Source organism: Penicillium concentricum (genome assembly GCF_028827145.1).
Source record: "Penicillium concentricum strain IBT 3081 chromosome Unknown utg000001l_segment0_segment0, whole genome shotgun sequence".
Classification (NCBI taxonomy): Eukaryota; Fungi; Ascomycota; class Eurotiomycetes; order Eurotiales; family Aspergillaceae; genus Penicillium; species Penicillium concentricum.
In genome coordinates this window covers 49671-77038 of record NW_026622754.1, presented here as the reverse complement: position 1 = coordinate 77038, position 27368 = coordinate 49671, and the positions used below count along the sequence as shown (strand labels likewise).

General features: G+C 49.5%; 14 protein-coding genes across 14 annotated transcripts; 5 read left to right on the top strand and 9 right to left on the bottom strand.

Annotated features, from left to right (window-relative positions):
* Positions 1–330: 330 nt before the first annotated feature.
* N7517_000032 (SAP18 family protein) lies at positions 331–1161 on the top strand (the record flags this gene model as incomplete). Its single annotated transcript, XM_056717762.1, has 1 exon — positions 331–1161. The coding sequence occupies one exon, from the start codon at positions 331–333 to the stop codon at positions 1159–1161; it is 831 nt and encodes a 276-aa protein (XP_056581897.1).
* Positions 1162–1969: 808 nt separating this feature from the next.
* Positions 1970–2487, bottom strand: N7517_000031 (uncharacterized protein; the record flags this gene model as incomplete). Its single annotated transcript, XM_056717761.1, has 4 exons — positions 1970–2023; positions 2097–2212; positions 2377–2412; positions 2469–2487. The coding sequence occupies 4 exons, from the start codon at positions 2485–2487 to the stop codon at positions 1970–1972; spliced, it is 225 nt and encodes a 74-aa protein (XP_056581896.1).
* A 392-nt stretch (positions 2488–2879) lies between these two features.
* On the bottom strand, positions 2880–3764 carry N7517_000030 (glutathione S-transferase; the record flags this gene model as incomplete). Its single annotated transcript, XM_056717760.1, has 3 exons — positions 2880–3235; positions 3288–3673; positions 3727–3764. The coding sequence occupies 3 exons, from the start codon at positions 3762–3764 to the stop codon at positions 2880–2882; spliced, it is 780 nt and encodes a 259-aa protein (XP_056581895.1).
* Positions 3765–4692: 928 nt separating this feature from the next.
* Positions 4693–6150, top strand: N7517_000029 (glycosyltransferase family 4 protein; the record flags this gene model as incomplete). The annotated part of the gene is made up of 1 exon (XM_056717759.1): positions 4693–6150. The coding sequence occupies one exon, from the start codon at positions 4693–4695 to the stop codon at positions 6148–6150; it is 1458 nt and encodes a 485-aa protein (XP_056581894.1).
* Positions 6151–6284: 134 nt separating this feature from the next.
* Positions 6285–7328, bottom strand: N7517_000028 (2-hydroxyacid dehydrogenase; the record flags this gene model as incomplete). Its single annotated transcript, XM_056717758.1, has 1 exon — positions 6285–7328. One exon carries the CDS (start codon positions 7326–7328, stop codon positions 6285–6287), a length of 1044 nt encoding a protein of 347 aa, XP_056581893.1.
* A 1305-nt stretch (positions 7329–8633) lies between these two features.
* On the top strand, positions 8634–9686 carry N7517_000027 (FYVE zinc finger domain-containing protein; the record flags this gene model as incomplete). The annotated part of the gene is made up of 2 exons (XM_056717757.1): positions 8634–9047; positions 9297–9686. 2 exons carry the CDS (start codon positions 8634–8636, stop codon positions 9684–9686), a joined length of 804 nt encoding a protein of 267 aa, XP_056581892.1.
* Positions 9687–10193: 507 nt separating this feature from the next.
* On the bottom strand, positions 10194–10862 carry N7517_000026 (GNAT family N-acetyltransferase; the record flags this gene model as incomplete). The annotated part of the gene is made up of 1 exon (XM_056717756.1): positions 10194–10862. The coding sequence occupies one exon, from the start codon at positions 10860–10862 to the stop codon at positions 10194–10196; it is 669 nt and encodes a 222-aa protein (XP_056581891.1).
* Positions 10863–11230: 368 nt separating this feature from the next.
* N7517_000025 (rRNA (cytosine-C5-)-methyltransferase RCM1) lies at positions 11231–13012 on the top strand (the record flags this gene model as incomplete). Its single annotated transcript, XM_056717755.1, has 2 exons — positions 11231–11428; positions 11492–13012. 2 exons carry the CDS (start codon positions 11231–11233, stop codon positions 13010–13012), a joined length of 1719 nt encoding a protein of 572 aa, XP_056581890.1.
* Positions 13013–13133: 121 nt separating this feature from the next.
* On the bottom strand, positions 13134–14569 carry N7517_000024 (uncharacterized protein; the record flags this gene model as incomplete). Its single annotated transcript, XM_056717754.1, has 4 exons — positions 13134–14116; positions 14163–14231; positions 14282–14407; positions 14455–14569. The coding sequence occupies 4 exons, from the start codon at positions 14567–14569 to the stop codon at positions 13134–13136; spliced, it is 1293 nt and encodes a 430-aa protein (XP_056581889.1).
* A 682-nt stretch (positions 14570–15251) lies between these two features.
* On the top strand, positions 15252–17576 carry N7517_000023 (GMC family oxidoreductase; the record flags this gene model as incomplete). The annotated part of the gene is made up of 2 exons (XM_056717753.1): positions 15252–16737; positions 16804–17576. The coding sequence occupies 2 exons, from the start codon at positions 15252–15254 to the stop codon at positions 17574–17576; spliced, it is 2259 nt and encodes a 752-aa protein (XP_056581888.1).
* Positions 17577–17785: 209 nt separating this feature from the next.
* Positions 17786–18503, bottom strand: N7517_000022 (glutathione S-transferase family protein; the record flags this gene model as incomplete). The annotated part of the gene is made up of 2 exons (XM_056717752.1): positions 17786–18397; positions 18450–18503. 2 exons carry the CDS (start codon positions 18501–18503, stop codon positions 17786–17788), a joined length of 666 nt encoding a protein of 221 aa, XP_056581887.1.
* Positions 18504–18943: 440 nt separating this feature from the next.
* On the bottom strand, positions 18944–20422 carry N7517_000021 (putative pyridine nucleotide-disulfide oxidoreductase AMID-like; the record flags this gene model as incomplete). Its single annotated transcript, XM_056717751.1, has 5 exons — positions 18944–18981; positions 19031–19338; positions 19391–19748; positions 19812–20153; positions 20215–20422. 5 exons carry the CDS (start codon positions 20420–20422, stop codon positions 18944–18946), a joined length of 1254 nt encoding a protein of 417 aa, XP_056581886.1.
* A 932-nt stretch (positions 20423–21354) lies between these two features.
* Positions 21355–23342, bottom strand: sidI (putative long-chain-fatty-acid-CoA ligase; the record flags this gene model as incomplete). Its single annotated transcript, XM_056717750.1, has 5 exons — positions 21355–21689; positions 21746–22075; positions 22126–22505; positions 22560–22857; positions 22931–23342. The coding sequence occupies 5 exons, from the start codon at positions 23340–23342 to the stop codon at positions 21355–21357; spliced, it is 1755 nt and encodes a 584-aa protein (XP_056581885.1).
* A 1285-nt stretch (positions 23343–24627) lies between these two features.
* Positions 24628–27169, bottom strand: N7517_000019 (uncharacterized protein; the record flags this gene model as incomplete). The annotated part of the gene is given in 10 exon segments (XM_056717749.1): positions 24628–24693; positions 24743–25363; positions 25393–25551; positions 25610–25939; positions 25998–26095; positions 26151–26309; positions 26360–26562; positions 26614–26853; positions 26866–26888; positions 27074–27169. The coding sequence occupies 10 exon segments, from the start codon at positions 27167–27169 to the stop codon at positions 24628–24630; spliced, it is 1995 nt and encodes a 664-aa protein (XP_056581884.1).
* Positions 27170–27368: the final 199 nt, after the last annotated feature.

Genomic DNA, 27368 nt, shown 5'->3' with positions numbered 1-27368 from the left:
TGATGCAGCTCGCTGCTTGAATAATTCAACTGTAGTTCAAGTTAAAAGAAACAATAAATAAGGTATAGTTGCGTCAAAGGATGAGAATTGGGTTGTGGTCGCAGAAGGAAAAGAATGTTCTTGCACGTCAAAAGAACCCGCAGCTTTTCGACGCCGCATTTGGGGTTCTCTTCCAGTCAACTCCCCTCAACCCAAAATACCCAGAGCATTTACCTTCAAGGGCCTTTATCCGAGCTTTTATTTACATTCAAGTCATCGCATCTTCTATTCTCTTCCATTTTTTCCCCCGTCCTCGGAACTACAACCTCTGTTTTCACCCTACCATCCATCATGGCCGCTCCGTCGCGAGAGGGCCCAAAACCCTCGATCAACCGCCAAACCACTGCACCTTTTCATTTGAAGCTCTTCTACCGAGTCAACAACTACAACCCTCTTTCCGATTACAGCATCCCCGTACCACCTCGCCGCGGAGGACCGGTCAGCGGACCAAATGCCATTCGTCCAACATCGCCCGTCGCATCTGCAACACCACTCCCACCACATCTGGAGATCTACACATGGCAATCATGCACACTTCGCGAGCTCTCACAGCTTCTCACTTCTGCTCTTCCATCATTACTCCCTGATCCGCCCGTTGGCACCCGTCTCTGCTTCCGATTGATTTACCCCGACGCGCGCGGCGCGGCAATGGGCGGCCCCGATGCGCGTGGCCGATACTTGAGCAGGGACTTAGGCAGTGCTATTGTTGGCCCGAGAGATAGTCCATTGCGCGCGGATGACGACGAAGATAAGCAGGAGGAACGACCTCGCCCTGGCCCGCTCCGTTTCCAGGGTTCCGAGGCGGACAGGCCTCTGCAGGATGCCCGGTTCATCGTTGGAGACTACATTGAATGTGCAATTCTTGCACCGCTTGAGGATGGATCTGTTGCGCCTCCTCTCAATGGCGCGTCAGGCCCGATCCTAGGACCCAGAGGTGGAGGTGGAGGTGGCATGCGCGCGTTCCGGGATAATGGCTATAATCGTGGGGCTGGTCGTGGTGGTCCTCGTGGAGGAGGAGGTGGTGGTGGTGGACCTCCCCATATGCCCCGAGGTGATTGGCATCGTGGTGAGCGATTGCCTGAAGGTGGACGCGGAGGCCGTCGTGGATGGGCGCCATATTGAAGAGCACGAAGAGAAGTCCAGTTCGAAAGCAAGTATGTCAAAAGGGCGATGAATACCCACGTTGAGTCATTGTATGATTATCTAGTTTAGGACCAATGGAATCAGTATTGTCAAGAGAATACGAGGCATAGTATGCCACCTCAGCATCCCAGTGATGCGCTCTACCACAGCTGAAGATGCGATTATACAGCATTTCAGCTGTATATGCTCTAGGAAACCTGCTTTGTTGGATTTTTGAAGACTTTAGCCTCTTCGATCTCCGTGGGGATGGCTAGTTGTGACCGGCCTTGGTACTATAGTTATGTTGATATATACCTATCCTTTGGTAGCTCTATCCGATATCCGTATATTCTGCTAGACGGGAGCATATCAAGTTACAAATGTCGAGTAGTAGGTAGTAATTATTAGTAAATGCTTACCAGATATTACCCTAAGCTGGCGACCTGGCGAATAAACACCTATGATAAGTCCCCTATACCAATAAGCCACTGGAATAGACGATACCCTCTTTTGGGTTAGGTACTCCGGGGCTGTACGTTTAGCCTTGGAAGTAAACGCCAAGTTTCATGATGAGCAAAGTCAACAAAATAAGGAAATCCATGCGGTATATGCTTGTAATAAAGTACACGGCCCACGCAACGGGCACCGGCACAAAAAGGAAAGAGTCATCGGGCAAAACCCCCTTAGCACACGAGTATCTCCAACCTCTCCGTGTGTAGTTCTCCATGTAGCGTCGTGTCACAGTCGCTGCTCGGTACGGGTTTGATAACAAAACGGGAATTGAATTATAGAATCCATCGCTAAACGTCTACCACTCGGCGATCGGATCGCCCCGGCGCTTGCCACGGAACTCGAACTTGCCCTGCATATTGTTAGCGCGTGTTTCTCCGCGGGATTGGACAATTGCAATCCAACCACAATGGGTCATTCCATACCTCGTACTTGTAGGCAACGTAGCCCAGGATTCCGGGAATCAGACCCATGTAGACGAACGAAATCATGGCATGGCGCGGGGTCCAGCGCCAGTACTTGTAACGGTTGGCATTGAGTTCTGTGGGTCCGTCAGTCAATGTTCAATCGTAGATATATCGTGTCGCGGGGTGCTGAGTTTAATAGAGCTGCTCCAAATAGCTTGTGTGTATACTTGTCCCAGCGCAATATGTGCAGTTCATCCGGAATCTTAGATCTTGGGAGATGGGGTTGGGGGGGATGTACCATAGTATTTCTGGAGGGCCGGATCAAGGATCAGGGCTGGACAATAGGTTAGCAATTCAGGTCACTGCACTCATGGGACTCTCACAACTCACACTTGCTAGGACCAGCCATTGTTGCGGGAAGCGTTGAAGCGTAGACACAGAATCGACAACGCTTGCAAGCGTTCGGGATTGAAGTTGAAGGTCACATGATGATGAATCAGCTGAATGACGTAATCAGCCATTCCTGGAGCTCTCGCCATTTTATACCAAATTCAACTACCTATACTCGCACAGATGAAAATATGCATATCATTGTATTCCTATCGCAGGTCATTCATTCTTATCCTTGCAAAATACACTCAATATCGACGTCTGTGGTTGTAGAGGTGTGCAAGCATTCCCGAGATCATCCGCCAACCACATATCCTCCATATCTCAGCATTGAGGCAACGGGGTATAAATAAGAGCTGAGGTCATTAATAGTTTACAAAAATCCATCGCGCCCTTCTCCTGACCTCTGAATTACATGGAGGCTGAGAACTTTCCCTCAATCTCCTCGACCTTCTTCGTAGCACGCTGGTATCCCTCATTTCTCTCAAGGCGGTTGGCATACGCGACAAGAAGAGGGTATTTGTCCTTGTTTTTCTCCTCCTTCAGTGATCGCATGGTAACAGCAATAACTGGGAAACTCAACATGATATCGGCAGCTGTCAGCTCCTTGCCACAAATGAACTCGCCACCCTCGGGAGCTGTGCGGAGCTGTTCCTCGATGAAGGCAAGGTTACCCTCCACGTTGCGGGTCAGGAATTGATTCTCCACTTGGGAGGCAACCATGTTGGTGATGGGCCGAACAAAGAATGGAGGGGAATTCCGAATGGCTGTCGAGAATGTCAACGGTGCTTGGGTTTTTCTCTAAAACAGATGACTTACAGTCGTTGACCAGAGTCATCACCAAGAAAGGCATGAGACTACCCTCCACATAGTGCATGAAGTAGCGATAGCGCATCCACTCCTCAGTCTCTCCACCCACTTTGCCCTCGCTGCCGGGGGTGTACCGTTGTGGTACTAGCGTCGGTCGCGCGCTACTAAAGTGGTCACAAAGGTATTCCACGATCGCACCGGACTCAGCCAATACTAGCGGTTTGGCGGCGCCGGGTGCCTGGATGGTGATCAGAGGCGATTTGCCCAGCGGGTGGACCTCCTTCAGCTCAGCAGGGGCGAGCTTGTCGGCGCGACGCTTGAAGGTCTTGAGCTCATATTTCAACTGCAGTTCTTCCAGAAGCCAAAGGATTCGGTGACTCCGAGATTGCTCGAGCCTAGAATGGTCAGTATGAAACTGAAGAGACTGAGGAGGGGAGGGGGGGTCTACCAATAGAGAGTAATCTTGCAACCTTGATTGTTGTCCATAATGTGTTATGTGTTATAGGTTGTAATATAATATATGAAATAACAAAATCCAAGTCCTGGGAAACTTATAAATACCCGATGATGTCAATCTTGGACCGAGGCTTCCAAGTTTCTCCAGAAAGGGAAAAGGGCCGAGATATGCTAACTTTGAGTTTCGTATTGGTTTTATCGGTTTATATCGGTTTATATGTTATGTCTATAATACCGGAAGACAATGTTACTATAAAGTACATTGGATATCTCCTATGATCACCTAAATTACCAAATTAGGACTAGACCGACATTTCTTTACTATGTTGTACCCTATACACTCCTATATATTTTCCGGCTTACGCACATGTGTCTCCCCTACGGTACTACCGAGGTCTCGTCGACGGTATATAAACTATATATTCACAGATAAAGGAGCATGATGTGGTAGAACTGCGTGTATTCCATATCACAGCCCAAGGCTATTTTCCATCGACTTCAACGTATTAATATCCCGTAGTGACTGTAGGGCGCACGCTCCTTTTGGAGAAGCGCAAGATCAAATTTCAATCCAATAAGAAGAGTAGACATGAAACTTGAACCGTAGGCCTCGAAGGAATTTAACCTGTGAAGAGAGAATTATTAGGACTTGAAAATAAAGCTTGCCTCTTCCAGGTAAAGTATTCAAAGTCTGGAGAGAAGAGATCCCATATGAAGCTCTTTTCAATACCTCATGACCCATAATCATTTTTCCCTCGCATCCAAATTCAAATTCGTACCAGAAGATCAATCTAGTGCACGCGGTGCATCGTGAACTGCGACTGGCCACCAACCATCCTCAGCGGGCGGTTAGGGCACGTGCATAGATATAGATCAGACCCCTTGTAAAGAGAATACCTTCAGCTTCAAAATACGTTTGTATTCCCTGACTACTCAAATATTAGATTCATATCTCACAATGGCCGAATCCACGCCTCTCCTCTCATCGGAGGGCGTGAAGGGCAAGGATTTCTATCTCGACTTCCCCAGTACCCTGCGCGGCAAGAAGATCCTCATCACTACAGAATCATGGGGCCCTGTGAACGGAGTTAGTCGCACAACGCGCAGTCTGGTCGAGTATCTACTCGACAACGGCATGGAACTGATTCTCGTCGCGCCCAACTTTAAAGGTCAATCGTCCAAGCAGACCTGGGAGCGCCGTCTGCCCGGATGTGCGCTACCCTATAACCCAGATCTCACGGTCGTCTATCCGTTCCATCTGGATGATCTCTTCAGTCAGTGCTTCCAGCCAGACATCATCTACCTCGCCAGCCCAGCCTCCCTTGGTTTCCAAATGCTGCTGCAAATCCGCCAACTACGGTCTCCTCCGCCGGTCTTGCTTAACTTCCAGACAGACCTATCTGCCTATGCAAAAATCATGTTGCCTACTCCGTTGGACAAATTCGGTGTATGGCTCCTGGCGTCAGTTCAGGGGTTTCTGTTCCGCGCCCGCGCCATACACACCATCTTTTATCCGTGTTCTGCGATCCGCGAATATTTAGAACGTGCGCGTGTACCGGTCGATCGACTCGTCCAGCTGGGTCGCGGTGTCGACACGCTTCTCTTCTCGCCGACACAGCGCGACGAGTCATATCGCCGTCATATCGCACCTCATGGCGAAATCATCTTGATATGCGTTTGCCGCATCGCCCCAGAGAAAGGATTTGAGTTCCTCGCGCAGGTCGTGAACCAACTAGCCGCAGACAAACTGCCCTTCAAGCTGCTGGTGATCGGCGGGAATCGCAATCTGGCTATTGAGAATCAAGTCCAGCGCCTGTTTGACGGGGTTCAAGACCACGTTGTCTTCACTGGAGCTCTCACTGGGTCTGCATTGTCTCGTGCGTATGCGTCTGCTGATTTATTCCTGCATTGTTCTATCACGGAAACTTTTGGGCTGGTGGTCCTCGAGGCTATGGCTAGTGGTGTACCCGTCATCGCGCGGGATCAGGGCGGGCCCTCTGATATTATCCGTCATGGACAGACTGGTTATCTGGTCCCGCCGCGTAATATGGAGTGTTTTGTCCATTCGGTAAAGGTGATTTGCCTCGACCCCATACGGCGAGCAAAACTGGCGGTGGCAGCACGTCAGTACGCGGATGATACCACCTGGGAGAAGATCAACTGCCAGGCAGCGTGGCAAATGGCTGAGGCATTATCATATACCGACCAGGAATCGCAGGGTTCTCGGCAAGTTATCCGACCTTGGGCGATTGGATGGGTCTTGGAGCAACTCCGTCTTCTGCTTGCTGTGGGGGTTGTTTGTTTCATGTGGTTGATCTCTGTGGTCCCACTGATCGTTCATGGAAATCGGTTCCTTCCCCGGGCCGGGCTAGCTGTTCAGGGTCAATTCCAGGGCACTCGTCCATTGCGCGGTTGAAATGTATCTTGCTACTGGTCTATGCTTGAACATCTACCTACACACTTAATAATGAATAATATCTTGGTAGAAAGTGTTCGATTTTGGTAGATTGGTCAAAATATCAATGCTTCATATCCAGATATACTTAGGCTTTATAGTCTCACCGGCTCTGTATCAAGGCAAGCCAATACATTTCCCTCGGTGACCAAGGAGTTCTTGCAAGAGAGGCGGGAGACAAAATCAGACAGATTGCCGAGTGTGACCTCGGCGATCTCCTCGAGGGCCTCGCGCGTGAAGAACCCCTGGTGACCACAGATCAGGACATTGTGGAAGGTCATCAGACGCATCAACACGTCGTCCTCGATGATCTCCCCAGAGTGATCGTTGTAGAAAAGCTCGCCTTCAGCTTCATAGACATCCAATGCCAACCCGCCCAGTTGTTTGGTTTTCAGCGCCTGAATGGCCGCCGTCGTATCGATGAGTGCACCGCGTGAGGTATTGACCAACAAGGAACCTGGTCGCATACGCGCCAATGTCTCTTCATTGATGAGATGCTTCGTGCTCTCCGTGAGGGGGCAATGCAGAGTCACGATATGGCTCTCCTTCAGCAGGGTGTCGAGGTCCACTAGCGTCCCGTACTGGTGGAACTCTTCACCGGCAAAGGGGTCGTGCGCGAGTAATCGGCACCCGAAGCCTTGGAAGATGCGCGCGGCTGCAAGCCCGATGCGCCCCACGCCGACGATCCCCACGGTCTTGCCGTGTAGGGTATTCCCGAGCAGACCTTCGATGTTGAAGTTGCCCTCGCGCACACGATTATATGCACGGTGGGTCTTGCGGTTCAAGGTTTGGATCAGGGCCACGGCGAACTCGGCTACGGCTTCCGGGGAGTATGCCGGGACATTCGCCACGAAGAGGCCTAGCTCTTCGGCAGTTGCGAGATGGACATGATTGAATCCCGCGCAGCGGAGCAGGATGGCGCGGATCCCATAGGCGTGGAGAGCTCTCAGTACGGGCTCGTCTAGGGTGTCGTTGACAAAGACACAGACTGCGTCGCACCCCTGGGCTAGGGGTACGGTCTCCTCAGACAGGGCGAAGGCATGGAATTCGATGGTGCATAGTTGCGGAAAGTGCTGATCCCGCACCTGATCCAGATAGGTACGGTCGTAGGATTTGGCGCTAAATACGGCCAACTTCATGGCGTAGGTGTAAGGGAGTTGGGAGAATGGTTAAGTCATGACGACATTGGGTTGTACACCTGCAAGCGGCCAATTTGGTCCGTTTCCCCAGATCTGTAACCTCCCGCATTTGCAGGTATGGTTATATTAGTCTTCCCTACAATAGGTACCTATTTAAGTAATAGTATGCGCATAGTACAATAATTGTACATACTCCAGGGCTGAAACAGTCTCTTACCTCATAACATACTACATACTCCGTAGTACTCCGTAGTATTCCGTACTCCGTATAAAATAACACCTCGGCAAGAGTCCTTCTGGATGATTACTTTTTTGAGAATATTCGAATTTAATATCAATTTCATATTTTATTATTATTTTATTTCTATTCCCCACGAGTTGATTGGATCCCTCGGTCTCAGACTTCCGCGGGGCTCCGGACCTAGAGAAGGCCCGGACCAATAGGATAATCTCAATCTCAACTAACCAATCATGACTCGATGATAAGAAAGTACGCCACGAACAGCCTGATTGGTCATTAGCTTGGCACTAATGAACTCTAAGGATTTCTCTTTTTATTTGTTATATTTTTTTGGATTTTCGATGATATACAATACATACCTAGGTAGTATAGTATATATATAGGTAGTCTATGTCTATCGATGTCTATACCGAGTAAGAGTTATATCTCAAACATAAACTGTATAAGTACTATACCTAGGTACTCCGTGCCAAGTGGAGATCCAGGAAATCACTTCAAAGTCGGAATCCTAAATGGCGGTCAAAAGAAAGTGTTTATAGTCCAGATTATGATTTCATATAAATGAACAAAGTACGAGATGTTAATGTACTCCGTATACGCGGAAAAGACAGGTACTTGACGCTACTTGGCCCCTGCGGAAATGTACCCGCCACTTTCAAGTACCCAAAAGTAGAAGGAATAATACAACTTACCAACGTAACACTATCACACAGAGTAGTATGCTTCATCCTTCACCTCCTTTTCATCTTATAGTCTCTTATATTCTGTTCTTATGTTCTTCTGTTCTTCTCTTTCCTTCTCTTCTCTCCTTCTCTCCTTCTCTCCTTCTCTCCACTCAAATCCACTTCATGTCCGTACAAAGTCTCCATACACAAAGTCCCCACTAAGCCTCGGCCACTCACAATCCACCTTTTTTTCTTTGCCTCTTTCCCCGGCCCTGTGTAGTTATTATTTGAACTCCTTTTTGCCCCTCCGGTATTTGATTACTCTTATTGAACTTCCCTTTAAAACTCTCTACTCTTCAACTTCTTTTTTTTTTCCAATTTCCCCTATTCACTTTCATCATGGCCACTCACGTTTTGACCACTACCAACCAAATTTCGGTTTATGGTCAACCCTCTCCAACCAACTCCGCCACCAATACTCCCTCCAATAACTCCCCCACCTCTCCTCGCATGGCAACCGCGTCCCTGCACCAACTGCCCCTGCAGTCGCGCCAGCTACGTCCTCTCAAGGGTCCTCTCTATGTCCCTGCAGCTCTCCGACCCACCGAGCGACCCCAGAAATCGTCTCCCATTACCCCACCCCGCAGCGTGCATGGCTCACTGGACAGCCTGAACGATGACTCCGAACCTATCAGCCGTCGCTCCACCATGGAGAGTCAGTCGAGTGAAATCAGTCAGAGCGCACAGCATGAGTGGATGAAGAATGAACAACTGGGTGTTGTGACCGGTCTTCCGACCCGTACACACTGGAAAGTGAGTATCTCATGAAAACAAAAACAAAAAAAACAACCACAGCCCTTTTTGCCTTCCTTCAGTACCTTTATAGGGATTAGATTCGACTTGGATGGTGCATTTGTTCAAACAAATGTCGTGTGAGCTCGTCATTTCTCGAAAATGGCGTGCTACAGTCCACAGCCCTATCACATCCCAGCCACATATCCTTTGATCGCATTGATCATTGTCTTATACATAACAACCTTTGCTAACTAAATTCCCTCTCAGGCTGACTCGGCCTCTTCCAACTGCGATTCTCCCACTTGCCGTTCCTCCTTCGGCATCTTTCTGCGTCGCCACCACTGCCGTCACTGTGGCCACGTCTTCTGCGCCTCCCACACCCCTCACCTCGTTCCTCTTGACCAGGACGCTCGCTTCCACCCCGATGGTGTCCCCTCCCGTGCCTGCGATCTATGCTGGAGCGCCCACCAGCGCTGGGAAGAGAGCCGTTCCAACCGTCTGAACAAGATCCAGAATACCATCGATGCTCAGCAGATTGGCGTCTCCGTTCCCGATTCCGAGGGTATGAATGCCGACCAGGCTTCCGAGTCCACCGTGGGCCAGACCGGCGAGGTCGCTGCCTCCGTTCCTCGTGACTGGAACTGGAGCACTTTCTAAACGCATTGCCCTGCTTCCCTTTACTGTGGCCAGCAGGACTGCTGCAGCTCGTTTCACTCTTACTTTTTTTTTTTCATAATCTTTTCCCTTGATCGAGGCATGCCCACGTGTGACTTATTTTTCTCTTTTATTGGCGACCATGGCTTTGGCGTTTTCGGCAGGCCCTGGGCCCTGTCTCTTTGTTTTCTGCAGCCATGTTACGGCCTTGCATCGTGTCTAAATGGTTCTCATTCGGTCCTTAGCGACCCGGTTGCTTTCTGCTTTCTGTTTTGCTTCGCGTTGATCAGGATACCCCGTCGGTTTTTTTATTGCGCGGCCATCTCATTTGATGTTTCTTCTTTTACTCCCTGATCCATGTTCGAGGGAATGTGCAGTTCTGCAATTCCCCCAGTTGATATCTAGTTCGATTTACTCGACCTAGTAGAATCCATTGATATTGTACCTTGAGATTTTCTCCACTCGTAGACTATGTTTGACCCGTATCATATTTTATATCCCTGTAGATCCTTATTTATGCAGAACCACCCGCCGAAACATACCCACATGCTCAATCCCTTCCTCATCCCACCGACCCAGCGACTGATCAGTTTCAAATCCAAGCCCAGCATACATCCCCTCCACATCCACCTGAGCATGCACAAGGACCAACCCCCGCCACGGAATCGGAGTCCCAGGTGACTTCCCCCTCGCAGCGATCTGCGCCGCGGCCTCGTCTATATCTGCCACATGCACAGCCGCCCACTCCAGCGCCGTCTCCACCAATCGTCGCCCAAGTCCGAGACCGCGGAACGACGGCATGATCGCCACCCGCGTCAGCTTGATACAAGGTTCGTGCGCCCAGTCGTATTCGAGGGCTCCCTGCGCTACCGTTGGATCCGTAAGATGGGCGTGAGGCGCCTGTGGCGGTGGTACCAGGCGGATCACCCCCACAGGCGTGGAGGTCGCGGTGGAGTTGTCATATAGTACCCAGTGCCAGCTGCGGGCATCGTCGCTGTCGATCTCGGAGTCGGCGGTGCAGTGCTGCTCGTCGATGAAGACAGACTTGCGGATTATCATTGCATCGTTGAAGATAGTGGGGTTGGTGTTGATGCTGGTATCTTCGGATGGGAGTATTAGCTTTGCGCTGGGTCCTGGTGGCGGCTGTATTGAAGTGATGAGGGTTGTCTTGGGTGCCATTCTGCTTGGTAATGAGATATTGATCGTCGAGGATCTTCAATGGTAATGATGGTGAAGATTTGGGGAGTGGAATGAGTTAAAAGTCATAGCAGAGGGGCGGGTCCAGATATATAGATCCTGTCGAGATCAGCCACAAAACATTGAACGCTACCCATCGTTGATTTTGAATATAATTGAAGACAAAGAAACTAAATTCTTATCGTAGCTAATCTATCACATCTGAGAGGCAGTATAATAAGCCGTGAGCGTTGTATAGTCTCATGTTTCCAGTCTGTATACAATGCAGTGCAAACGGAACAAACAACGTCAAAATAATCAATTCGATCGCGGAAATCTTCAATTTCTCCGACCAACATTCCCTTCTCCCAATGTCCCTCTATTTTGATGCGGTCGCTATTTTGACCGCGCCCTCCTCGGGCGGCTCGTTCAAGTCCCGGATTTACAGTGCTCGGAACCTGCGCGCATCCCCAGCACAGCTCTATGCGCTGATCACCGAGGCTGCTAAATGGGACACCGTGCTGGCAGATGTCATTGACAAATCCGGCATTCTCGCTTTGGAGCGCAAGGTGAGATGACTCCAGAGAAACCACTGGAGATACCTACTGACTGACCAAGTGATTTCCATTTAGCTCTCTCCACTCCTCGCTCTTCTCCTCGTTCATGATCATCTACTCGCGAAAAAAGGCATTGCCGCGCCGGTTACCCACACACTCCGCCAGACTGTGGAGCGTCATAAGGCCAGGCTCAAGGCCGAGTTCACTAAGGCCCGGGTCCGTCGCGGGTGCGCCTCCGTCGAGCAATTCAAGGCTGTTGTTATTCGTGAGAAACGACTGGCTGATGGAACCAGCCATTTCGTTTACCCGCGCTGGGTGCGCATCAATAACATCCGCACTACCCTTGAAGACCAACTGAGCACTACGTTCAAGTCTTACCGTCGGGTAGATAGTCTTGCAGAATTGGCCCCAGAAGACGAGCTGGAAAGCCGAAAGCCAGAGCCGAGATTGTTCATTGATCCTAACATCCCGGATTTGGTGGCGGTGCCTTTCGGCGCAGACTTCACTGCCTCACCGGCTTACAAAAATGGAGAAATCATTCTCCAGGATAAAGCGTCCTGCTTCCCAGCATATCTCTTGTTGGGTGACCGTGGGCCTAACGATGCATGGGAGGGCGATTTGGTTGATGGCTGTGCTGCCCCGGGGAACAAGACCACGCACTTGGCGTCGCTTCTGGCCAAACAACAAAAGGGTAGCAAGAATAGAAACCAGAGAATCTTTTCTATGGATGCTTCTACCATGCGGTCCAGAACGCTGCAGAAAATGGTTGGTTTGGCCGGTGCTGACTCGGTCACTGTGCTGCAAGGTCAGGATTTCCTCGCCCTTGACCCGGAAGATGAACAGTTTGAGAAGGTCACTGGGTTACTGTTGGATCCTAGTTGTTCTGGTAGCGGAATCATCGGCCGTGACGATGTTCCTCAATTTACACTCCCTGCACCGGCGGCATACAGGGCGCCCAAATCTCATGGAAAGAAGAGGAAGCGCCCGGACGACGACGAAGCAGGTGGCGAGCAGTCGAAAGCCACCATGGGAACTCCGCAGGCAGAGCCCACAGATGAGAATGATATCCCGGATGGGACGATCGACCCGGAGCGACTGACTAAACTATCAAGCATCCAAGCACGGATCGTTGAACACGCGCTGCGTTTCCCGAATGCTACCCATGTGACGTATAGTACTTGTTCTATCCACCTGATTGAGAATGAGGGCGTCGTGGCTCGCATTATGAATTCGCAGGTCGCCAAGGAGCGCGGCTGGCGCCTCCTGCGGCGCGATGAGCAACCCGATGGATTGCGTCGATGGAAGAAACGAGGTGTGCGCGAGGAGCTGCCAGCCGAGGGAGAGACAGGGCCATCGGGCACGGTAGATCTCTCCGACGAGGCACTAGAAGCGTGCATCCGGTCCTGGCAAGGTGACGCAGAGGGTCTGGGAGGATTTTTTGTCGCTGGATTCATTCGTGACCCTAGTCTTGCTGTCATTGCCGCTCCGGCGAAGGAGCGTGGAAATGACGAGCACGATGGGCACGGCGAGAGCGATGTGAGCGACGAAGATGAAAAAGATGCAGACGATGAAGAATGGGGAGGATTCTCTGATTAGATAAAATTATATTACTGCAAGTTTGTCCAGCCTGCAACAATTCCCGAGGGCATCTGTTTGATATCATACATTCAAGTCTTCTGGCGTATGCAATCTAGGACTTGAACAGACATACAGGCGACTAAAGAAATTTCCGTGACCGGTTTCGGACCTGCGAACTGGTATATACGTCCAATTTGACAGCAACCAGGACTACCTCGTATGCCCCGGTAGCCCCTTTGTGCACCTGCAATCGCCATTGTCCTGTGCGAACAACCCAGGGCTCATCGTTTGTACTATCGACTCGTGGACGTTTAGCTAGAGGCACACCATCATCGCTAGTTTCAGCTTTGGTTCTCAGTATCATCAAATGCTGAGGGTCTTGTTCTCCATCCACCGTGAGATCAGTTTCACGGTCGACACGGACCTTGATTGGAACTTGGCCCAATGATGGATGTGAATCAGGCAGGCTCATCTTTTTGCCAACTGTCTGCAACAGACTGGCAATTTTTTGTTTTGAAAGGCCGAGAAAGTCAGCACGCATGTTCCCGCGATGGATCAGACTAGACTCGCCGCCGATCTCAACCACCAGGTCGGCAGCGTTCTCGTCTACAAAGGGGCGCATGTATGTGACATTTCCACCCGCTGCAGGTGACCCAGCAGCTGTATCAAAGGCAAACTGAATTCCAGATGGCCGCATATCCTCGAGACGAATGACGATTTCCAAACGATGGCTGAAGGGATTCGTCGTTATCTGATGCGGGATCAACTTTTGTTCCAATCCGCGCAGGTGGAAATAACGGCAGTCGCGCAGGAGCGAAGCCCGATGATCCTCGTTTCTAATGTGTAGCGGATACCCGCGTAGCAGATGTAGCAGCTCATCAAAGACATCTGCAGATCGATTCGGAACGCTTGGGGGTATGATGGCCGGAGGTCGTAGGAGACCCTGGCGGTCTAAGCCCGGGAACACTTCAGTCGGAGAAGCAAAGAAGGCGGCGAATCCAAGAGTGAAGAAATTTGGAGCGTCCCCGGGAGCTGAGAAGATATCGCGAGGGATCTGGAAGTGACGGTCGCCGATTTGAATAAAACATTCGGACTCAAACAGCTGGGACATCAATCGGGGCACTGTTGGGTCAGCAATCACTAAGGGTAAGAATCAGAGGATGCTCACATGTATAAAATTGCGCATCTGCGAATAGCTTCACGAATTGCGCGCCATCCTGGGGCCGGACATGGTAGCCTGCGCCCATCAGTCTCCGTCACGTTGTGGTTGTCCATGGACTCTCATACCCTGCAAATGTCTAGCTATCTCGCGGAATGTTGTGGGATCGCGATCGATATAGAGTGTCCTGATGTTAGCAGCATCTTGATTCTGACGCAGTTGATCTTCGAAGAAGCGTGAGAAGTAGGATGGAGCTGTTGTAAGTCAGTTCAAGTTAGAAGGAACAAGCGTGTTTACCGACCATCAGAGGCAATTGAAGCACCCGAGAGACGAAAGATCTCAGACCCAATTTGAATAGAGAAGACTTTCTCTGTGGGCAGATTACATTTGCTAGAGGAAATGCGCATGTCCACCATTATGTGATTTGAAAGGAGGTTGGAGGCGGAGAAATGACATTTTGCCTGGCACAATACAACAACTACAACTACCTCACCATAGACACTGAACATATACACTGAACATATACGAACAATCTTGAAGTCTTCTTGAAGTCTTTGAAGCCTTGAACTTGACCTTTGACTTTCCAATATTATTTCCTCAGTCTGAAATTCTCACATGGCACTGGAACTCGGCAATTTCCTCCCCCCACAATTTGAGTCCGTGAGCCCCCTAATATCGGAGAAAGAGGGGTCTTCTTCTCTAGTGGGAACTTGGGAAGTTACTTGAGATGGTCAGGCAATGGAGATTTATACGATCTTAATTGGCCGACACATTCAAATGACTCCACCGTTACAAGGGACCCCAAGCCATGCTCATCAACTCTCCACTCAACCGAGGCTTCAACCCCCGGATTTTGGGTTTGTGCTTTTTGAGGGCCAGGGGCTGACTGCGCATGACAGTCGCATAGTCCCATCTATTGAGATGAATATGATGAAATATGTACCATTGTCATAGTGGGAACCTCGAGCTAACATTATAATCCATGGCCTGTGCCCCAGGACCTCTCTCTTTGCTCCACTTCATTCCTTATTCTTATTCTCACCATTTCTCTACCATTGGAGCTTGATCTACAAGACCTTTGTTCTGGTTCTCGCAAACATGGCAACCCATGCTGTGTCCACATACACCCCAAGAGATGTTCCTCTTCCGCCAGCGCCTTCGGCCACTTACTTCTCGGAGTTACAGTGGAAGACCCTCTATGCGCTAGCTGACGCAGTTGTACCCTCAATCCACACTGCGGCAACAGCGAAGTCATCGAACGACCGAGTGATTTCAAATGCAGAGTGGGATTCTGCCGTGTCGAGCTTGTCAACGATCATTTCTGGACCTGACGCCGTAAACATTGCCACCCAGTATCTGCAAGAGAATGTCTCGTCGAACCCGCAATTCCGGGCTACAGTGGAGCGACTTCTGGGCAACTATGTGCATGATGAGGGAAGGAATGGGTTTGGGTTGATCATGACAGCGCTCAACACCCGTGCCGGCTCACTGATTATGACGGGTTCAATCACTCCGATCCAGGATCAACCGGTGGAATTCCGGGAAAAGGTCTTACGTGGATGGGACACCTCTCGATTGCCCCCTCTCCGCGCCATCTACCGAGGACTCACCGCCATCGTTAAGAAATGTTGGGCTAGCACCAGTCCAACCATAGGCCCAGTTCTAGGATTCCCACGCATTCCTATTCATGGCCAGCCCGTCGACGGTTTCCAATATGAGTTTTTGCAATTTATTCCTGGGGACCAGCCAGAAACGATTGAAACCGACGTCGTGATCGTGGGAAGTGGCTGCGGCGGTAGCGTGGCTGCAAAGAATCTAGCCGAAGCGGGCCATCGAGTGCTGGTTGTGGAAAAGTCCTATTCCTATCCATCCGACACTTTCCCCATGGGCCCGAGTGAGGGATTTACCAACATGTTTGAGAACGGGGGTGCTATCTCCACCGATGATGGCTCGATGGCAGTTCTAGCGGGCTCAACGTGGGGCGGTGGTGGTACCGTTAACTGGTCGGCATCTCTACAGACCCAGGGGTATGTTCGACAGCAATGGGCGGATACCGGTTTACCTTTCTTCACCTCCCTCGACTTCCAGAAAAGTTTGGACCGTGTCTGTGATCGCATGGGTGTCAACGAGGAGCATGTTGAGCATAACCGCCAGAATAGGGTGATTCTTGAAGGCGCAAGGAAACTGGGCTATGCCGCCAAAACAGTGCCCCAAAACACGGGTCACGGCAAGCACTACTGTGGGTATTGCACGCTGGGATGCGCCTCAGGTGGAAAGAAAGGTCCAACAGAGTCATTTCTTGTGGACGCTGCCCAGGCCGGCGCGAGATTCATGGAAGGATTCTGCGCCGAAAGAGTCCTATTCACCAACGTCAAAGGCAGAAAGGTTGCTTCTGGCGTCCAAGGAACTTGGAAGTCGCGCGATTCATACTTGGGTCTCGGTGGTGTTGGGACCGTGGAGCGTAAGGTGATCATCAAGGCCAAGAAAGTAGTTGTATCAGCTGGCACATTGCAAAGTCCTCTTTTGCTACTCCGTAGTGGCTTGAAGAATCCCCAAATCGGCCGAAACCTTTATCTTCACCCAGGTAAGACCTCTCCACCTCCCCCGACTGCGCACATAAATAAACAGGCACTTACTATTTGTTATACAGTTATGGCAGCTGGTGCTGTCTTTGATGAGGAGACCCGCCCCTGGGAAGGCTCTGCACTCACAACAGTTGTCAATGAGTTTGAGGACCTTGATGGAGATGGACATGGCGTAAAGATTGAGTCTCTCTCAATGATGCCGTCCTTGTTCATCCCCATGTTCCCCTGGCGAGACTCTTTGGAGTACAAGCTGTGGGCGGCCAAGCTGCGTCGCAGCACTGGCTTCATCACCTTAACCAAAGACCGCGATTCTGGTCGTGTTTACCCGGATCCCGTTGATGGACGCTGCCGAATTGACTACACGGTCTCTGCCTTTGACCGAAAGCACATTGTGGAGGCCACGATTGCCAGCGCCAAGATTGCGTATATCACAGGCGCCACAGAGTTCCATACCGTTTACCGCGACCTTCCCCCGTTCATCCGACCGGATGCTTCAGACCCCGAGGCCCCCGAAGGCACCAACGATGCGGCCCTGCAGAGTTGGATTGCCGAGCTTCGTCAGAAGTCCCCTTTGAACCCGGAGCGTGCTTTGTTTGCTAGCGCACACCAGATGGGTACCTGCCGCATGAGCAAGTCACCTAAATCAGGTGTGGTGGACCCAGATTGTCAAGTCTGGGACACTGATGGCTTGTATGTCGTGGATGCGTCCGTGTTCCCTAGTGCTAGTGGCGTGAACCCGATGGTCACCAACATGGCGATCGCCGATTGGGCTAGCCGAAACCTCGCGCGGGCGATGGGAGCGGTACGAGGCGAGGGTAGCGTGATGGCTCGTCTGTGATGGGATGGCTGTGGGATATCTCTTGTCTTCCTGTCCATATGTACTGTTCCACTTGGACCCGCTTGAAAGCCAAGTCGTTTATATTATGATATCCCTAGTACGATTTTGTAGGCTCTTTCGTTTTATATGATCCAGGTACTTCGTGAAGCCGAATATAATATCTTAATTTTTCGGGTGCTAATGCTATGTTCATTTTATCATGTCGAGCATCAAGCCTTGGGACCCTGACGCTTCTCAACGTAGTTTTTCTCACCAAAGGCCTCCTTGACGCCCTCAGCCTCGAGCAACCGCTCGTACCAGGCGATCACCGAGGGGAACTTCTGGCGCATCTCAGCATCGATGGCCATGGAGAAACCCCAGACCAGGGCAGCGGCAATTGTGATATCAGCCAAGCTGAGCTTTTCGTTGCCCACGAACCAGGTGCGACCCTTGAGGTGAGTCTCCATACATTCCAGCGAGCGTTCCAGACGCCCGAGGTTGGTCTCCTCGACTTTCTCATCGTAGGGCCGGATACCGAGACGCCACAGCGCCAACTGCGTCACAGGGTCCAGAATCTCACCCTGTGCATAGCAGATCCACTGGCGGATAGTGGCACGCTCGGCGGGGGTAGCTCCAATGAGCTGATCGGCAGCTGGACCACTCTCGGCAATGTATTGGGTGATGGCGTCCGACTCGAACAGAGTTGTTCCATCGGCAGCCTCAAAGGCGGGCACCTTACCCAAAGGGAACTTGGATAGGAAGTCTGGGGTACGGTTGGTCTTGCCCATGGCAAATTCCGGAACCGCCACCTCCAGGCCATTCAGGTTGGCCACAGCCAGGGCCTAGGGAGATTAGCTTCAGGGTTGCAGGGATTAGGGATCATGGGGGTCTTACCTTCATGACCCGAGGACTGGGCTGATAGGAGTAGATAGTGCCGAATGGTGCCATTGTGGATATGAATGATGTTAAAGAATGTATGTACCTTGTACTTTGTTAGAAGGGGGGTTTTATATGAAGCTAAGTGGGGCAGAATCATGTGGAACTGGATTTCTAAGCAGATTTGTAGGGCTTCAGCTGCCGGGATGTTTTGAGATTGATAAGTTTATATAATATATATATATAGAAATATGGAATTCATAATATTAGGGGATTATGTGTGTTCCAAATACTCTCAAATGCCCTCAATGTAACATACTTGGATCATTTTTTTTATTCTCCGAAGCTGAAACATCCCGAGGCCTGAGCTTATTGCCTTCGGGAGCCCAATTATTGTCCAAAATACAGAACCAAAAGAAGAACAAAACTCACGGCATATCAGTCTAATATTATACAAAATCAAAATCCAATCGGAACACATCCATCCCACACCTACCACACCTACTAGGCCACTAACATGCCTCACCGAGACGCATATAGTTCCAGCAAACTGCAGTTCGGTTAGCTTCTCAATTTGCAATTTTTAGACAAAGACTCACTTGTATGTCCCATGTCTTTGCCAAACAAGCTCTTCATCAGATCTTCACCCTCACGTGTGCCCTCACCCGGGGTATAACTGACAGCCGTTTTACCGAGAGATAGGCCCATCACAGACGGGAACGGCTGCAGGGTCTGATAGTCTGGCTTTCCACCAGTACACTCTGCCATCATGTGCTGATGAATGTTCATCGCCGCGTAATGGCCCATATGCATTGCACCACCACAACGCTTGATACCTTCCCACGCTGTGAGGTCCCCTACTGCCCAATGATACTCTGCGTTAGGGATAGCACCGGAGAATTGTAGTCTGCAGAGATATTAGAAATGTTCTGCGAGTAACATGGAGGAAACAGCCTTACGAGCGGTCCACTTTGATGTATCCTTCCTCATTCAATGCCTCTTTTGGTAGATATGTCGATGTTGGAATGCTTTGAGAGACGGCATTTAGAACGTGGCCAGTTTTGAGTTGTTGGCCATTGCTGAGCATGAGGTTCCAGGCCCGTGTCCCATTTTTCGTGTCTACAGCGGTTGTCTCGATGACGCGTTGCCCGAGGATGACCTCAACGCCTGTCTCGCGCAATATCGAATCTACGCGCTCGGCAAAGTCGTCCGGCAGCGGCTCTGAAGATAGCAAGCGCTTTCGAGAGTGGACCAGGGTGATCTTCTGCTCTGGGTAAAGAATCTTTAATTCGGCAGCCATCTCCACGCCCACAGCACCTATCCACGAAAAAGAGACGTTAGCGGGGGCGAAACCAGCAGAAAGTGACAGATAAGACTTACCTCCACCAACGACAACGATACCATCATGGGCGTGCTTCACATCGGTCATATGCTCTTTGGCTTCCTTAAGGAACTCATCTCGCCGCAAGGATTGGGGAACAGTGGGGAAAGACCGACGCAGCCCTGAGCCCGCAATCAAGTAGTCATAGGGCTCCGTGCGGCTGCTCTTGGTCTCTGAATCGACAATATGGGCGACCTTGGTCTTGAAATCAACCGAACTGACGCTTCCCTGGATAAAACTGAGATCTGGATACTTGAGCCCGGGAATATCTTGGAAGCGAGTCCATGCCTCGGACGCGAACTTTTCACAGGCCAGGGCCTTTGGGGATCCGATCAGATGATCTACATATGTGAGCTGGGGATGAGGAAATTTTTGATCTTGTTGATCTTCTGGGGAGCTTACAATATCCATCTCGCTTATCAACTACAGTTATCTGTATTGGAATGCGATGTGTAGGGGCCTTGGCATCGGGATTGCAGTTGAAACGGGCCAGGCGACCCTGTGAGAGATCAATGAGAGCCAATGCAGCAGCTAAGCCGCCATAGGAGCCCCCGATCACAAGTACTCGGAAGTTGCGAGATACAGTTCGGACAAAGTCGTTGGAAGGCATGATGAGTTGATGAGGAGAGGTGCGACACGAGCAATAACTGGAGAAAGACGAAAGGGAAGCGAAAAAGGAGAATAAGAAAAAAAAGACACCGAGACAAAAGCCAAGAACCTGAGCTATGTACCCAAAGAAAAAAGAAAATATAGCGTCATCTCATCGGATTATGCGGGTCCGGATCTTATCAGATTGAAAGCGACATCGGATATAGTGCATCCATGGTTGTTCTCTTGGCTTCTTGGCTCGTATTATCAGATCCGATATCAGCCGCGAAGCGTGAAACATCCCTCGGTTGTATTGACTTCCAAGGTTGATCTCCGATTACTGACGGTCTTTCTGGGATACACAATTTAGTGCTAAGTCATATTTCGGTAGAACCTACATGGTGGCTGATACACACGCAAAAGCGGGCTGTCTGTGCATCCGTCAAGTCTGTCAATTTATTGCTGTAATATGAAAATAGAATCTTGACGAGGAGAACCCTGGTGAAAGGACATGCACAACAATGTGACAATGAAGAATTTATGGATACGGACTCCTTCACCCGACCGTAATCCGTGTACAGTACCTAGGTATATAATACGCTCTTAGTTCCGGTTCAATACAAGCCACCAACCCCAAAGTGGCAACGATCATCGATCAGACAAGATGAGCATCTAATCTGATTATGGGAAAATGTCGACAAAAAAGGAAATGGCGCATTTCGCTGCAAAATCCACTTTTCATTATTACCTGACGATACAAGTGTCGAATTGAGCGAATTACAATAGAATCTGATAAGATACGTCCCTCTTTTAATTTGTTTCAAATTCAGTTGGGTTTCCAAGGTTTGTGCATTGAAGTTTACTTGAGATTGGGGTATATTATTGACTCTCCTAGTAGCTCTATACTAAAACACAACTATACAATCTGTGCTCTTTAACTTTTTTTCCCCCAGTTCATGCCTTCTGACGCTCGGCCAGCACCGTCATCGCCATTTGCCGTAGCTCCACTTTACGAACTTTACCGCTTCCCGTTACAGGAACCGTGCCTGAAGCCCCCTCTTCTCCAAATACAAATACATATTGCGGGGCTTTGTGTCGACCCAATGTCTCACGTGTCCATGTGCGCAATTCATCATCGGTTGGACGACCGGCGCCCGAAGCGATTGCGATAAATGCTCCAACGACCTCGCCGTATTTGGGGTCGGGAATACCAATCACAGATGCCAACTCAATCGAGGGATGTGCGGTCAATCGTTCTTCGATCTCGAGAGGATATATGTTCTCACCACCTATCAGATACCATTAGAAATTGCGATCGATGTCAATTCAGGGGTCTCAAACTTACCACGAATGATGATGTCTTTGAAGCGACCAGTGATGGTGCAGTACCCTTCTGCGTTAAAAGAAGCTTCGTCACCAGTCTTGAGCCATTTGACACCTTCGGCATCGGTGGTGAATGTCTCTGCCGTCTTCTCCGGGTTATGCCAGTATCCCTTGGTGAGCTGATAGCCGGCCATGCAAAGTTCACCACGTTGACCAACGGGAACAATGTTTCCCTGTGCATCGATAATCTTCGCACGAGCATGGGGCATAACCTTTCCGACGGTAGTTAATCTTGTGTGGATGCTGTCGGTGGTGAAAGCATTGAAGCAAGTGGGCGAGGCCTCCGTGAGACCTACAGCTTGGATTAGCACTTGATCTGCAGGTCAATGGGAGGGATATTACCGTAGCTACTAGTGTATTCAGTCATGTTCAATTCCGCAAAGAGTCGCTTCATGAGTGGCCGCGGGACTGGAGCCCCAGCAATGATGCCTGTGCGGAGGTTGGAGGTGTCAAAGTTGGAGGGCTTGGGAACGGCAAGGATTGCCTCAAACATGGTTGGAACACCATGTAGAGCAGTGCATTTCTCGTCGGAGATGGCATGTAGAACCGCCTTGGGGTCGAAAGTTTCGCTAGGGAAAACAATCTTGGATCCATGGGTGACAACCGCGAGCATGCCCAGGACCAGCCCAAAGCAGTGGAACAAGGGCGGCGGGCAGCACAAAACATCAAAAGAGGTGAGGTTCATGCGATCACCGATAAACCGCGAGTTATTAACCAAGTTGCTATAGAGGGATTAGCGTTAGGAACGAATTTTTATACATATATGATCCACGTACTGGTGTGTCAACATGGCAGCTTTAGGACTTCCTGTTGAACCGCTGGTGAATTGTAGATTGCAGACATCATCCGGCCGTAGCTCGGCCTCACGGTCCTGGAGCACATGTGCAGCCTGCGACAGGCCGCGTTCCATGACATCATGATAGGTGGTGAAGTTGTTGTAGCTCTCGCGGAGAATGACGATCTCTTCCAATGATTCTGAAGTCGCAGCCTTTTTAGGATTAGGGCCAAGTTCGGTAAGGACCTCCTCGAGATTATGACGTCCAATGCGTGGTGTCATGAAAAGCATTCGGCATTCTGAATGAAAAAAAAAAAAAAAAAAGCCGAGATTAGTATGGAGTCAGCAATACGGGAAGTGGATGTCACCCACCACTGTGATTTAGAGCGTAATACAGCTCGGAGGGGGTGTACGTGTTGTTCAAGACGACCAAGATAGCCCCAACTCGTGCGGCTGCAAAGAACACCGAGATGTATTGCTCACAATTGCCCGCCATAATTCCAATGCGATCGCCTTTTTGAATACCCGAAGCCAACATTCCCCGAGCTAGACGATCGGTCTCATCTTTCAGCTGGCCGTACGTCCATCGCGCACCGGTCCAGGGGAAGACCAAACACTCAATTCTCCCATACTGCAGTGCTTGAAGTGTCAACAGTTCACCCAAGGTAATGTCCAGCAGTTGTGGCTCTGTCGGGCCTGCGACAAGAGACAGCTGTGGACTAATAGGAGGCTGTACATGCGACAACGTCTGCTGCAAGCGCTGTACACTTCTTGGGGCCGCCATGGTTAGAAAGTTGAAGAAGAAAATCAAGAAAAAGCCTCGGGCAGGGGTTTATAGATGTACCCGACAATACAAATTTCGCACATAAAATCCATTTTTTTATTAAATTCCATCAGATAGGCCGGGCTCCACATCGGAAGTTTTTGTATTTGGTAATATTTCACGAATTTTGGCTTCTATGCTTGGCTATACAACTCCACTTCTTCAAGCGAACCTTGGCATACGCTCCAAGTTTTGTTTTGATGTCTTTTAGGTCGTTCAAGGCTGTGAGAATCTATTTTATGACAACTTTGCGGGTGGACTGACACCGGAAATTGCGAATATCCGGGAATAGTATTAGATACCTGAATCTTTTAGACATCTACGTAGTATGGTATGTAGAATTTTCTTTTCATATCCACCGGGATCGTCTGGTAAATTTCCCCTAGTTTAGTCCAGGATTGGTTGTCAGAGCGCAATCTGACCGGCATTAACAAAAAAAAGAATCACCTCGTGGCACCAGACCCCACTCAGGATCAGATAACCTGTCTGCAGAACTTCATGCTAGGGTTTTATCAATCAGTTGGGGTCTATGATGTATGTAGGTACGTACAGTATTTTAGCCCGGGGCATACTTCCGAGTGTGGATGATTTGGGGCACTCTTGGCAGGCCTCTTCCGAAATTACTTCACTTTTAAAAGACGAAGGACAGTCCGGACAGCAACTCGGATTGTCTTATAGCTCAAGAAACTCCATTATATAATAGATATAATTTAATGCTCATTGTTAAAGCTTCACAAAAATAAAGCCCATCTACCATGCAAGGGAATGTACAACCTTGGAAATCTAATCAATCGGGCTGATCTAATCAATCATTCCCGACATCGGCTTTGTGCTGGTCCGGGACCCACTTCAAATACCAATACTTCAAATACCATAAATACCAACTTAAAAAACTTTCAATGTTACAGGAAACCTGAAGGAAGATGGCTACATAGTACATACTACATGTATGTATATAATCCAATTCAGGGCTGACTACTAGGCATGTTCTAGTTGAGCTTCTATTGCTCTACGGATATGTTGATGGTTGCTTTATTAGTATTATAACTTCATTCTCTCGTTGGGCTGTGTCCGGCTGTTAAGAGTGGACTCGTCTATCATTGCTTGTCAACCAAACAAAGATGTCCCATACGATCAGATCAACAGATAAACAGTTGCAAAATGCCCATCTTTAGCATACTCATCCAAGCACTGACCACAAGATATGGATACATGTTAGGTAGACGGCACATCCATACAGGGGATCCTACATGCCGAACTTTCTGCCCTTTGGCACAGAAAGATATGCACACCCTTTCCAGTCACAGGTGTTCTGCAACTAGTCAGCATGGGTGATTTAAATGTAAAGGAGCCAAACACACCTTATGAACCTCTGTTCCCCACCAGTTGAGATGTTTGCTGGCTCCGGTGAAATAAATTGTCAAGAAAATCAACGCACCAGCAATTCCCACAGACGAGTCCATAGCAGAACTAAGCACAAAGTTATACTTACTCCACCAGCTCGGCAGACGCTTTCGAATAAGCCAGCCAAAAGTGAGTCCGGCAACTGCCCAACTGCTGTAGTTCATTTCCATCGCAGGGGGAAGGTAATTCAGCCCCCCAATGAATAGGGGAACATGAACCCTCTTCCACAGCGACTTGGGGTATCTGCGGGCCATATCATAGACAGGAATGGGTAAAATGGCACCGATTATGAAGAAATAAAGCAAAGCGGAATAGCCAATATGGTTTGAGAAATAGCGACGAGGGCCCACTGCACCCCAGATCAAAGAAGTATTGAAGTGAGTGCTGCTGTAAGGGCAACTGAAACCATTGACAGCAGCGCTGGTGCAGATACCGGCGATGTGATTCATGGCCCAGTTGAGGACACCGAGTGAGGAGAGGGTGCCGACAAGCATCCCAACGCATTGAACCAAGAACAGTTTTCGTTGGGGGATCTTCGGGGTATCAGCATAGTCCAACAATAGCCGGAAAGGAGAGCGCTTGCATGACAATAGTAAGCCAGTTTCACATCCTGGGCAAAGTAAAGACCCTTGATGGTCGTGATGTACCCGATATCAAAGAACCAGATATTGGCCAGGACTTTGCCCTCAAAGACGAAACCAGCCACGATACGGCAGAAAATATCGATGTTGATCTTGAGGTTAGAAGTGGCATAGACCAAAGCCAGCTATGGTTAGTCAGAGAGATGTGTTGAGAGTGCAAATCGGTATATTGGGTAGACTCACCGCAGGATAGAATACCACTGCCACAGCACATGCCAGCAAAACACCGTACCATCTCAGTTCAACTTGCCACCACTGAACAGCGAACATTGCCATGAATAACGCCACGATACATGCAACCAAATACCACCACAAAGGCACATCTGGGTCTCCCCTCTCGTCCTCACTATACTCTCTGGAGCGCCCGGGAAGGGACTCTAGGACAAGCCGAGGCACCCTTTTAGCTGCATCGACCATGACTTGACGTTTTTCAAGGAGAGCCCAAACAAGAAGACTTAGGGTGGTAAATGATAGCCCAAACATGTTCAACGCGTAGGTAACCGGCATATAGACCTAATTTCCCCTTTAGCTAGAAGTCAAATTTTCGATTTTATAGAACAGGCAACAATACCGGTGAATAGGCAAGGTACTTCTTAACATCGAGCTTGTAGCCTGAAGCCGCATTGACAATCTTTTTGACTTGGTAAGTATTTCCAGTATTGTCGAAGACTGTTTGCACAAGTCAGATATGGTCATCCCCAGAGCTTGAAGGGATAAACTGTACCTTGAGAGCTTTGAAAAGGAAGGTATCCTGTGTTCCACACATTGGTATAGTAACAAGCGACAGCCACAATCCAAATCCAGAACACCAGGGAAATGAAGACGTTGAGAACCGCCCACGAAGGAATGAGCAAGGGAGACCCAACGTAAGATATTTGGCTCCCTGCGGTTTCCGTCAGCACAGTGGTTGACTTGCAAACTTGTGACACTTACAATCAAAGGTAATCGGTAACAGTCCCATTCCGGAACTCATTCCGAAGATCTGATTGACTACTTTGCTCTCAGGCTTGATCCAACACGGAAAGCTGAAATAGCTAAGCGCCGGGAAGATGAACCCCGGAAACCAATACCAGCAGAACGAGACGCAAAATGCTATAGTGAAGAAGGCATAGCGAGACATTTTCCAAGTATTGTAACTACCATCCATCAGTTCCATTACACCCAGGCAACAAGGCTAGGGGGCTTACCGCACTTGCACTTGTTCCTGGTTGACATGGTGCAGGGTTGTGGTCAATGCAGTAACACCCAGAACCCCAGGCCAAATCAGCTCTGGGGGAACGACTACAATCGCCCGAAATAGCCCGGCAAGGCAGAACCCGATTAGAAATGTGGAGAAAGTAATGAGGATCTGGAAGCCCCATTCTGCCTTGTAGCCGTAAAACATTTGCTGCTCTGTGAGAACATCGGCACCGAGACGAACGTAAATACTGAGGTTGGACATTATAAAGATCAAAACGTGCTCCTAGAGCAATGTTTGTTAGATTTATCACTGTCACATTTGCCAGGGAACTTGCCTTTATATTAAAAGGTCCGGGGTTGGGATTAAATGCTAATCGCCCTAGTGTAAGGGTCCAGTTCGGGATGACTTTCTCCCAAAGCTTCCCCAGGGGATATGCCAGCAAGAGTACCACAGAAAAAGGCAACAACGGAATTACCGGAATCAGTATTGTTTCCATCCTGGACTTCCTTTTCCCGAATGGATTGCTCTAGGAGGTTAATGTCTTTGTCCTTGTTAGCTTCCATGATGGGCACGAGGAAGAAGAAAGATTCGGAGGAAAAGGATCGCAGGAAAAGGATCAGATAAAAATAGGCAAAATCAGATAACAGAAAGAACGTGTAATTCGGATGCAACATCGGACTGAATCCGTGGGAATACACATCTCCACCGTGGTTCTCAGCCCTATAAGGCTGACGGCAAACAGGCTCCATTCTCTGTTTAGGT